Raw genomic sequence first — 12,284 nt, forward strand, 5'->3', positions numbered from 1 at the left:
TACCAATAAGGAACAGTGTCCTGAGATACAGATAAAGTTCCTATAAAATGTACACTGTGTCTGTATTATAAAGAAGAAAAAAAAAAAAGTCTATAATAAGGCCAAGGTGAAATATAACCTACTCTTTAGACACATCTGTAGAGGCTACTTTTTCTGCAGTGCACTCCTCACTGTTAATTCATCATTCAGCCGTGTGCTAGCAAATCTAGAACAAGATGCCATAGAGAAAGTGACATAAAACCCCCAAAACTTAGTATAAAAGCAGGTTATGCTTTCATATTTACTAAAGAATTCTGAAACAATGAAATGCATTTAAAAATTATGAATCCTCGCACATTGGCTTTTGACAGTGATTGACCACTATATTTGTTCTTCCAAGAACACCAGACTCTCCCCATATACTGCAGAAGCTGGAGGTGCTTCCTGCTTACAAGTTAGTTATCAAGCTACATTAATAATAAACTCCTCAACTTTAGATCTCCTTGATTCTTAAGGTAATTAATACCACCTTTTCTCACCTCTTTAATTTCCATTTTCCCCTGCTCTTTCTTCCCATTAGCTTAGCAAGGCTCTTTCCTCTTAAAACATGTCTGTTTACAACAAGAAGGGAAACAGAGTCTGGCATTCCTCCATGCAGGCAAACAAAGACCAGCCCCATAAATAGGAAATACAACTGCATTTGTGCTGTGCTGTGCAGGAAGTGATAGAGGAGGCCAACTTTTTCTTACAGTGATTTCAAATGAAGGAAAACTAGAGTAAAAGGAATGAAAGGCCTGTTAGGAGACAACATGAAAAATACCTCAAATAAATAGAAACAGATAATGACTGGCAACTCAAAGTTAGGAGAAATGGAGTTGTGTATGATTCTCTGAAGCTGGCAAATGGCTTGGCTGTTAGTCAGTATGGGACTAATTATAGCCAACATACTTATAGATTCACAGTGCAGCGATTGTAAATAAGTAATTATCCCTGTACCTGCATACCAGTTAGTGAATCATGACTGCCTGTCACATTACAGCAATTGATGTCTTACAGGGCTACTATGAAGGAAATCACAGAAGCCCAGTACAGATGGCAGTCAAATCATAACAACTAGGTTGGAAATATAAATTAATAACAGTAGTTTGTTGAGACTAAAAACACCATGCAATCAAAGGGTTGCTATCATCTAAACTGTTTTTCTTGCCCTTTTCTTTTTACATTGCCTTCTCCATTACCCCCCAAATCACTTTTTTTTCCCCACTTCCTCATTTCCACACTGACTCCTTACTTTTAAAACACCTCAAATCAGTATCATATTTTGGCAGTATTTCTGATACAAAATAAAGCTGTAATGCTTTACTTTGCAGCCTGTTGCATGCAAATGCCAAACAGAGGGTGGCATTGGCAATCACCTAAGGATTCTAGCCTTGAAGTCATGCCCAGCGAGGCTTGTAAGGCAGCGGCAAAGTATCACCCAGTTTCTCACTAGGACAAACTTATACAGGCTGTACTCTTGCTATTGTTTATAACAATGGGACTTCCTCAGCATCTCTGGGGAAACAGCAGCAAACGTATAAATTAGCCATTCACTCCTGCTCCTCCGGGGCCATAGATGATGCACTCTACCTAAGGACGGAACTACAGACCAATCTGTTAAAATTCAAGAACACCATAGAGACTGGAAGGGAAAAATAACAGGCACTGCTTTTTCCTCTAACCTCCAAAAGTGATTATGAATACTGTACCTATACTGTTCTTGCTATGCAGTGCTTTCTGAAGAAACAACACACTGTACCATTTGTCGGCAAGTTTACTTGACCAAATGAATGAGCAGGCTCACATGGAAATCACAGCAAGCCCTCCTCCAACGACAAAACACTGCTGCAGTGATGCCTTAAAATGGAAATGAAATCGTAACAGGAAGAGCCTCGACTCAGTGCCAAACAGTGGCAGAATAATGTGCAACTGAGGATGAAGGAGGAATTTCCAGAAACAAATTGGGTTATGCAGAGAGAAAGCAGGGAGGAGGATGAAAGAGAACTCCCCTAGCAGAGAAAACGCTGTGCTTCAATTTCCTTCAACTGCTGACTGACAGTAAGAACAAGTGAGGAAAAACAGGGAAAGGCATGTCTTCCACCCTACCTTTATGTCATCAACATTGTAACTTTGTGAGTATAACTTTTTAAAAGAAATACTGGGTAGAAGAAGAACCAGGTATCAAGTTTTCTAGACTATCACGTTTTAGTTTCATTTGCAGCATCTGTAGCTTTGGCAAGCCAACAATACAAGTAATGTTAATTTTATGTTTGCTCCTGGCTTTTTGACACCAACAACCCACAAGCGGTATTTCCAAAGCTCATCTAACATCATTTGTGAAACAAATACGCAGACAGGAAAACAAAGACTGGCAGATTCAGCCCAGCACAACACCGGACAGCAAAAGGTTGCTGAGTGCAATGGAAATTAACAGGTGAACACATGCTCTTTTACCAAATTTCTAAGAGGCTAGTGGGACAGCATAGATGAGAGCTACTGCAACATGGCAGTTAAGAAAAAAGCCAGTCTAGGTTAGTTAAAAATGTTAAGGCCCAGATCCACAATTCACATTAATGTTTACCATCCTACTCAAATCACTAGGGTGCAATTTAAAACAAATACAGATGACAGATTCAGTTTCAGTAATGTTCTTCAGCCTCTTCTTCCCCCCTTCTGAAAAAAAAAGCACCCAGAAAGGCATTGATCATAGTTAACCATGTACTGAAGTATTTACAGAGCTAGCATTAAAATAATGAACAATGTTTTTATAGATTAACCAAAGTTACTAGTACAGCAATAGAAAAATACAAACTGTTCTACTAACAACCAGTCCCATTCTAAGATTTTCACAGTACCCCCACAGGGAAGATGTGGTTCAATATTGATCTAGCTTCAAATCAACTTTAGAGTTAACATCACCAGAATTTAATAGTTGATCTTTCTAATGTCTGATAATAAAATGGTTTGGGGATAGCACATTTGTTGAGTAACTATCTGCTAACCTACCAGCTCAATGGCCAAAAATCACTCCCTTTGCCTAAGACCCAATGTTAGTTTTAGACTTTTGAAGGTGAAAGCAGAAAAGGAATGGGTGTTTAATTTCAGTCAGTCCTAAAAAGCAAAGTACTTTCTTTGGTCATTTATCTGTTGATTAGCCTGCTACATTTATAAAATCTCTGCTATGAGATTCCCCACACAATTAAAGGGCAGTTTTCCTGTGACCACAGGCACACAGGAATGTGACACATGTCTTTCATTTATTCAACAGTTATTCTAACTGTCTTCCTCCCCTCTTTTGACAACTCATGGTAAGGGAGTCACATTTCACTAAAAAAAGAACAGCAGCTTCCCAGTGGGTTTTATTTGCAAAGTAGGTTTTTACCAGTTTCCTTAAGAGAATGTATCAAATACAGTTCATTTTACATCATCCCCAGCAAATAGATCATGGGGATGAAAATACAAAAATTATCACTTAAACACAAATTCTCTTAGCTTTAACTTCTTTAAGAAATACTAAAACAGGAAAACTCAATGGGAACACGGAAGACCTGTAGGGAATATAACTATGATTTCCAAGTCATCTTAATTTTTCCACATACATGAACAATTTCATTTTTATTAAGGCCAGGGATTTTTTCTGTGGAAGAGCCTGACCCTCATGTTATCATGTAAAACACGGCAACATGACATTCTTCATTATTTCAGTTATGAACTCATATTTTTGGAGTGTCAAAACAATCACTAAGTAATTCAAGAAGCATCATGATCACACGATTGTCTTTCTTTATAAGGACAAGCTTATCACTTATTTTGATTTATTTCTTTACACATGGAACGTGCACTCACAATGATAGCAGTGTGGTTACAGCAGCAAAATAGGGCTATTTAAAGCAGGGTGGCTGTAGAGACATTCCTATCATACCTGCCAGAGTTTTAACAACTTTTTAGAAGCACTTCCCAACTGATTAATACATCATTATTATTTATCTCGTTTATGAAAATTACGAGCAAATACATCAGTAAATCGTACTTCTGTATTTGAGGAACTGATTATAAAAATAAATTAATATTGCCACCTAAATCATTACAGTGAGCTTCCTCATGATAGCGCCTGGATAGCCAAGTTCTCAGTTGTAAATATGAAGGCGCATTTCAAGGGGGGGGGGGGGGGGGGGGGGGGCGCGGGGGAAGTCTCCAACACAAGCACACCTTCCTCGCAGGTTTCCACAAGAACAGCCAGGGACTAGCACTAACAAAAGCCTTGCAGGACACCCCAAACGCTCTTCATTTCCCAGCACCTACTACGAACGCGCAAAAAGATGTTCTCACACACCGCAATCTTCACCTGAAAACACCGAAAATAAGCAAGAAAAAAAAAAAAAGCGCTCCGCAGGTAAACTGGGGGGGCGGGGGAGTCAAACCGCCGCTTCGCCCCACGACACCGCCCGCAGTACCTCCCCCCCGTCCTCCCCGCGCTGCCCCGCGCACCTTCCGCCGGGCGCGGCCGCCGTCGCCAGACGGCCTCCGGGGGGTGGTGGCCGTGACCGTGAGCCCCGAGCTGTAGCGCAGCATCCCCGCGGGCCGCCGGGCTGGCGCTGACTGCGGCTCCCTTTGGCCGGCGGTGCCGCTCCGCCCCCGCGCACATGGCCGCGGGCGGCCGCAGGGGCCGGGCTGCCCCGGCGGGGGCGGGCCGGGGAGGACGCTGGCGGGGCTCCGCGGAGGACGCTGGCGGGGCTCCGCTTCCCCCTCCGCGGCCCTCCCCCGCGGAACTTGCGTCCCCGTGCTGGCTCTTGTGCCGCGAAAGTGCCCGATGTCCTCGCGTGGGGTGAAACTGGGTAAAGTCGCAGGGGGACGCCGCCCCCGAGACATTTGTCCTCGGGATGCCGAGGTCCCAATGCAGGGCGGCATTCCCTCTACTCCCGGGAATTTTGGGTGGTGCAGGTGCAGCATGGGGAGGGGGGCTTTGAGAGGAGACCCAGACGGGTCCATGTGTCACTCAGCCACCTCCTGGGCAGTGGAAAATAGGGGTTAGGGCTCGCAGGAGCCACTGGAGGCCACTTGGTCCCATTCTCCGGTTACCCACCTCTTGAGTGCTCTAACCAGGGCATGCTTTGTGAAAGCTGGACACTGTCCTCCCCTCCTTCCCACAGCTGCAATTCGTGAGCCATCCAGGCCTGCCCGTTTGTTAGCTGTGCTCCAGGAATGGGTACTAGACTGATCAGAAAGCACCCCGATCCCAGACAGCCTTGGGTGAGAGGCACAAAGCCGGTGCAGCTCAATGCATGAGTGACAGCGTAAGCCTTAGTGCCAAAGGTCCAAAAAAGAGGCGAGTCTCGTGCGCTGGCCCTGAGCCAGATTGCAGGTGTGGACTTCAGCATTTCAGATGATCAGCTCTTCCAGGAGCTGGGCTAAGGGAATGCCATAACCCTACACCGCTGTACACAGGCCTAGGCGCACTCACACCTTCAGCTGCAGCCTTGTGCATCTGTCATGAGCAGCACATTCCTCGGTAATCAAAGGAGTTACAACCAAAGCAGATGATTTCGTTTGAAAGAAATTGCAGAACAAACACCTATTACAGCATTTTTGAAATAGATTATCCTCTGTCTCTGTGTAATTACCTTGAAATAATTAAGACCACGAGAAAACACAGTTATGGATATGCAACGTCCTTGCCCGTTACAATGTTAACGATCATGCTGCTATGGCTATATGCTGGTTCCTGATGTGGAGAATGCTGAAGAGAGGGAAGTAATTTGCATTGGAAAAATTGAAACTGCACTGAACTACCAGTGCCTCACCCTCTATGTACAAAGCATCTGTTGTCTTCTGCCTCTCAGCTCCCTGTCCCCAGGGCAAGATACTGAGCTATCAACATGACAAGGATCTGATGAAGAGAGGAAGAAAGAATTGCCCAGGCCCAGAGGAATGAATGAAGGGTCTGCATTTAGTATTCAGCATCTTTTCTGTTCTTTTCCCAGCTACTATTCTCTTCTCCATCTGAGGAAGGTAATATAGCCCAAGGCAAATGAGACAGAACAACCACTTGTATTTGGATTTCTCTCAACTCAAGATTGGCTGCATGTTACACAATTCTTTTTGTGCGAAGGTGTCTTGTGCCTACAAACAATTGGCATTTCCGTATGAATCATCCACTGTCTTAACTCCTGGTTGTAATGCTGCTTTCAGAGTGGGTTTGCAGGTGGAGAATAGGTTTATCTTCAAAAACAGGAGCATGTTCCTTCACAAGTATGTCACCTACCCACTGGGCTGTCCCTTAGCAGTGGTCATTACTTGTTCCTGGTCATTCTGATGAGCAGAAATGTCTCCATTTAAATTCTCGTATGCAGCCAGCTGGTGGCCTTTGTGGTTTCAGCTGGGAAGGAGTTCATATACCTGTGAGATTCTCCTGGTTAGTGAGAAGTTGTGCCTTCTGGACTTCATTCTCCTTCGGGAAAAGGTGCGTACACAGGGCTGTCTAGTCACTGCAAGGCACAAACTGGAGAACTGCTTTTCTAAGAACAGGCACAGAGACTAAACGTGTGCCACACTATAGGAAAGGACATCCCCTCCCATACGCTAGAGCATGAGAGAGTAAGGCATAATAATTGGATCTCTGGGAGAATTTGCAAGGTCTGCATCAGCTCTGAGAACTTTGATAATTTTGATGGAAATCTTATTGGTGCAGATGAGGAAAAGACTTGTCCATGGATAATACAAAGACAGATAATACAAATGCAGTTTTCTCAGTTTTAGTCTACATTAGTAGCAGCTCTCCCCATTTCTTGGAAAATAGCAGCAGGCCATGTCTACCTGATTTACCAATATCTGTTTGAACAGGAGCATCTTCTACTTTTGGGCACATGCTCAAATTAAAATCCTCCAAGAAGGAATAACCTGCATGCACGGTTAGTAGTCTACTTTTTTCAGATACTCTATGAATCATCTCCTTCCCCTCCCCCAGTGAGCAAGCTGCACAAGTGTACTAAGGAGTCTAATTTGTTTTCTGCCTTGCTAGTTGGCTGTGTATCCCATACATCCACCTGCAGTCTCTTTAGCTCTTGTGTAGGCTGTGTGGTCCTATGTGCATAGTAAACATTTGAAAATACCTTATAATCTTTAAGCTCTGCCAAGGCTGACATGAGCATGTAGAAGTGAGACTCAAAAGAAAAAAAAATCAACAAATACCTCTCTTTGCATGAAAGCAACATTTGGAATAACTTTTTCTCCATCCCCAAAGCTCTGATACGCTATGGGGATTATGGAGCCAGCCACTAGTATCGAGTGAGCACCTGGTACCCCCAGGTAGGAAAAAGGAAGTTCAAGAGAAGATGTTGCAGCAATATGAGACATACACAGAAGGGCTGCAGAAAAGGTCAAAGTTACAGAATTATTTTTGGATGAAGACAGGATAAACAGATTTGGCATCTTCAGCTTGGACAAAAGACAATGGTGGGGAATGGGCAACAGAGGCATAGAAGATCATGACCGGTACGCAGAAGTGAATGGGAAAGGCTATTCATTATTTCCTACCCTTGGGAACAATGGATTTGAAGTAAACCAGGCACCACATTTATGCGCGAAATTAAATTATAGCAGAGGATATTCTGATTATGAAAAGTATAAATGCTCTCAAAAAGCAGCTGGATAAACTCATGGAAGACAAGTTATGAGGGCTATAGAACATGAAGATATGTCTACAACTACTGATTCAGACAGTCCTTGAACTGTGGGTTTGCTTTCTTGACAGCTCTCCTGTGACAGGACCTCTGACCACTATCTTTTCAGCCTCAACATGACAGACTCCCCACCAATAGTGGTAAAGGTGACAGGCTTCTAGCGAGCAACAGTTCTCTGCTCTGAAAGGAGCTCTCGTGCCCAGCATCTGTCCTTGCCTAGGGCAAGCTCTGCATGTGTTTCTGGCTGCAGCTCATTATTCCACATCTGCCATTCTCTCTCACCCCCAAGAAGTGACAATCCAGAGAGTCACTCCCTATTTCACTCCCTGAGAGAACAGGGAGAAACGTCTGCTTGGTTTCAGCTTGTCCCTGTTTGCCAGGACCCGTGACCTTACCTCCCTGGTTCTGATACAGTCTGAAGTAGATTTGCCACAGTTTGCAGCTCTTTTTCCCTGCAAGGGTCATAGCACGCTGTTGTAAGCATTTCATGCTGTCTGTGGTTTGAACGTGGTGCTAGCTTACAGAAACAAAATGGGGGAATAGAAAGTAAATCACTACTTGGGAATTAGTTTGACTAAAACAACAGTATTCTACTGATTTTTACAGTTGGACAGACTACACAAAAGGTATACACAGTCATACAGACTGCTCATAGACAATATACAATGTGGCGGCAGAACATAATCTGACCAGGATGCTGAGCTTTCAGTTCAAAACCTGCCAGCGCTTTGTGAATGCAATGATTCAAAGGCACAGCAGGTTAATTACAAGATGACACTACAGTATGAATATCTGGAGCAATAGCTCTTGTGAAACAGCTAATATAATTACACAGAAACTGCAAGAAATTTAAAGTGTAGGCACCTTCTTCATTTTTTGCAGACTACCTTGTTCCACACCACCAGCATTACTGAAATGTTTTTTTTTTTCCCAGGAGGTCCAAAGATCATTATGCTGCAGGAAAAATGAAACAGGATGTCACAGAATCAACAGGACTTTATATGAAAAGCCCTTGGTCACAAAATGGGCAACAGAGCATACAATACATGGAGTAGGAAGTAGGTCTGCCCTCACAGAATAGCAGATCATAAAAGGATTCCTGCAGGAGTGGGTAGCCTGGTCTTACCTTAACAAATTGCCTAAATGTAGGCACGATAAAAGGCTGATTTTTTTTTCATCAAAATCTCCTCTCCATCTTCAGGCTAACTGCTGACAGAGTCCAGAGGAAGAAGAAAAGTTCCAATAACACTTGATCAACTGGAATATTAATCCTGTGGGGTTTGGGAATAATTGCAGAGTTACAAATTGAACAAGAACTCACACCTGTGGTCATTAAGGTTATAAAGTCCCATTTGTATTGCTACAAAAATGAGGTGTTATAATTAACTTCTAATAGCCTTCACTTTCCGGGGGGATTAAAATCTATTCTGCCTTCATCATCCCTAAGGCATGAAATCCATTTATAGCAGAGATTATCAAATGGACAGACGCATGTAAAATATTTCAGGACCAGACTCAGTAAGACCTGTGGGCTTGATCACCTATTTTTCCTCAGAGCCATTTCTTTTTTCTGCTAGCTTTCACCTTTGTATTCTACAGACACACACTTAGCTCAGCATCATTTAACTCTCACGCTCTCTTTTTTTGGGCATTACAGCTAGCATGAAAATTTTAGCCTGCTAATGGTCATAAAACAGCTCGTTTAGGGGACGCATATCAGAAACCGAGCCCCCAAATTCAGTAGTCATAGGTCCCCTTATATGCAATATACAAACCAATATATAATATTTACAGTTCTTGTCTTGAGCAATAATTCGTCTTTCACTGGCAAATACATCTGTGCTGCATTTGGAACTGCTGTGGTTTATAGTTACCCTTTTGAAGCAACATAACACATACAGCTATCTGAATGTCCAGCTTGGTTTAGGTACAAGCATCATATCACTTCTCAAACCTATCGATATAACTGTCACTTAACACTCTTGGTACATGGCTAATACAGGATTAGTACAGAAACTCAGAGCCCCCCCTGCTGACCTCACATATACAAATTTGTAATTAGGAATTCCCAAACCAGGAGTTTGAAATGTACAATATACATTTTACTTTGCAAAGCCCTCAGGACCCATTGCAGTACCCATTTTATGTGATTATTTCAGTTATGGTTGAATTGAATAAAAAAAGAAATTCCTGCAGTTACCTGCAATAACAGCTTGATTCCATCTTTACTGATAATGTAGAGTCACAGACTGTAATTGCAATAAATGTTTCTTTTAATGTTTTCTGCTTTTAATTGTTGTCCTGCTTCCTACTTAAAGTCCATTTTCCTGCTGAGGTTCCTAAAGTACTTTTTAACTATATATCAATAAAGTCACAAAATGCTAGACAGCTCAATAAATAATACAAGGCAATGTGCACTATCATTTCCTCTGGAAGAGACAGGAAAGACAAAAGAGAATGGGTTAGTCACTCAAAGCCATGTCTGGGCAAGAAGATAGAGCAAGTCCCTCAAAGCCAGTCAGGTAATGATAATAGTAACAGGATTCTGCCATGTACCTTTATGCATATATATGTATGTCAGCGTATTTCACACAGTTTGTGCACCTAGCAGTTAGAAAAGTGAGGATTACACCTGGTAGCTATGATTTGCAGACTCAGACTGTTAAAAAGCAATTTATAGGGAAATAAAAATTACTGCTAAAATTTTAAAGAAGGCTGCAAAGCTCTAGAAGGGCATGTTTTTCAGGAAAAAAGATATATATTTAGCTTTATTTGGGAGGGCTTTTGATTGAGCATGTCTGTAAGTCATAATATTTACACAGCTATAGTAATGGCTTTTATTTTATTAAATAAAAAATAAAAGCTTGGACTTTACCAAAATCAACTGAGAGATTTGAAATGTATCAAGACAAATATAGGACAGTTTCATTTATCATGAATGAAAAAAATAGCACTGTCATTTTTCAATCACAAATTCTTAGGTATTTAGATAGCATCATTTCAGATTTTGCTGAAGCATATAGGGCATCAATCCAGTTCTGATTCAGCAGAAAAAGTACCACCCCTTGATTCATCTTCACCATTTCCTCTTTCACGTAGGTCTCCCATTCAGCTAACAACTGGGTCACAGCCCATAGCAATGCGGCCCAAGACACACGTGCAATACTAGAAGCCTGTCATTCATTCTTCAGTTGTAGGTTTTGGTTTAGCCAGTCCACGCAAGCAGGACAGTTCAGCGTAAATGTCATGTAAAAATAATGCAGCACGGGAGCAGCAGCATTGTTCACACAGGGGTGTGACTTGGCCAGGTCATGTAATTGAACTGGTTAAGGTAGGTAGAAGAGTAGAAAACAGGCACGCCCCACCATTAGCACCACAGTTATATTGTTAGGTAGCTGCATTTAAAACCATATTCCACTCCCTGGAGATAATATCAAAGGATAGATCTCTTCCAAAAGACTGATTTCAGTATTGTCATTGTGGCAGGAAATAAGGAAATTTTAGAGGCAGAAATAAACTGTAGATTGCAAGTTCTTCTATAAGTGTAGGAATGGACATATTTCAGGGAGTGGGAGCATTAAGGACAGGAAATCACTACATGTATTTGACTGACTTCTTTTAGTTTACAAAGGGGAAGACGAGACACATTTCACCTTTATTTCTCCACAGGAAAGGAAACATAGAAGAGGAAGAAGGGGAAAAACTATATTCTGCTTCAGCTCTATTTTATGATAGAAGGCCAGAATAGCGAGTGGTGCACTTCAGCCCTGCTTCAGGGCAGAGGATGATGGAACATCTTTCTAACCAACAAAGCAACCAGGCATTTGTCTAGAACATCTGCATAGATGCTACAGAAGTTCTTGGTTGTCTGGCTTCCCCTTGTTTTAGACCCGGTTTAGGGGTTAGACCCGGTTAGGGCCTCCCTGTTCCCCATCCCAGAATGATGCACATGGGAATTTAGCGGTTCTTAATGACTCTCCCAGCCTGTTCACACACATAGCTGGGACAGGGAGCTGTGCATAAAAGTTGTGAAGTATAAGTGGAAGATCTGGTTCTATTATTTATTTTCTTTCTACGTACTAAAAAGAAGTTTATTAGAAGTCATATAAAAAGAAAATAAGGTGGAAGGGGAGGTACTTATTTTAACCATAAAATATCAGGTCGTACTGACTCTTGATATCAGGGGACTTTCATCAGGAAAACTTTCATCCCTTCAGCTCCAAAAAACATTCTAGTGGACCTATCTGTATCTACAGTATAAGGAAATTTTCTTATCCTGTGACCAAGAATTGTCTCATTTCCTCTGTGTATAAGTCATTACAATAATAGAAAAAGAAGTAAAGTTATAATCAATACAGGAGATATTGTTGGGCCTAACTGAAGTAAAGTTATTAGGAGGGAGTGTAGGGAGCACTAAATAGTTAAGGCTACTTACTAAGAGATCAACCACAATGACTAAATATTACTTAGGGAAATGCCCCTCTAACGACAGACCCAGTCCTAGGAAGGAAATGCATTCACACAGCTAACCACTTATATACTTGGTCACGCACTGTGTGAATCTGGATGGCCACTCCCCAGATTTCC

General features: G+C 42.2%; 1 protein-coding gene across 7 annotated transcripts in view; it reads right to left on the reverse strand.

The window, feature by feature from the left end:
• The window catches only part of MYZAP (myocardial zonula adherens protein), a 78,760-nt gene that overhangs the window by 55,307 nt on the left and 11,169 nt on the right, over nucleotides 1–12,284 (reverse strand). For 3 of the 7 annotated variants that reach the window (XM_075505920.1, XM_075505913.1, XM_075505918.1), the window contains exon 1: nucleotides 8,562–8,589. In XM_075505920.1, coding sequence (XP_075362035.1) covers nucleotides 8,562–8,570 — 9 coding nt within the window. In that variant the 5' untranslated portion in view covers nucleotides 8,571–8,589. Of the gene's footprint in view, nucleotides 1–8,561; nucleotides 8,590–8,823; nucleotides 8,969–9,897; nucleotides 10,203–12,284 lie in introns of those variants that run through there. The other 4 variants (XM_075505914.1, XM_075505915.1, XM_075505917.1 and 1 more) reach the window with 2 other exon arrangements.

The sequence above is a fragment of the Mycteria americana genome, chromosome 6, assembly GCF_035582795.1.
Source record: "Mycteria americana isolate JAX WOST 10 ecotype Jacksonville Zoo and Gardens chromosome 6, USCA_MyAme_1.0, whole genome shotgun sequence".
In the NCBI taxonomy this organism is placed as follows: domain Eukaryota; kingdom Metazoa; phylum Chordata; class Aves; order Ciconiiformes; family Ciconiidae; genus Mycteria; species Mycteria americana.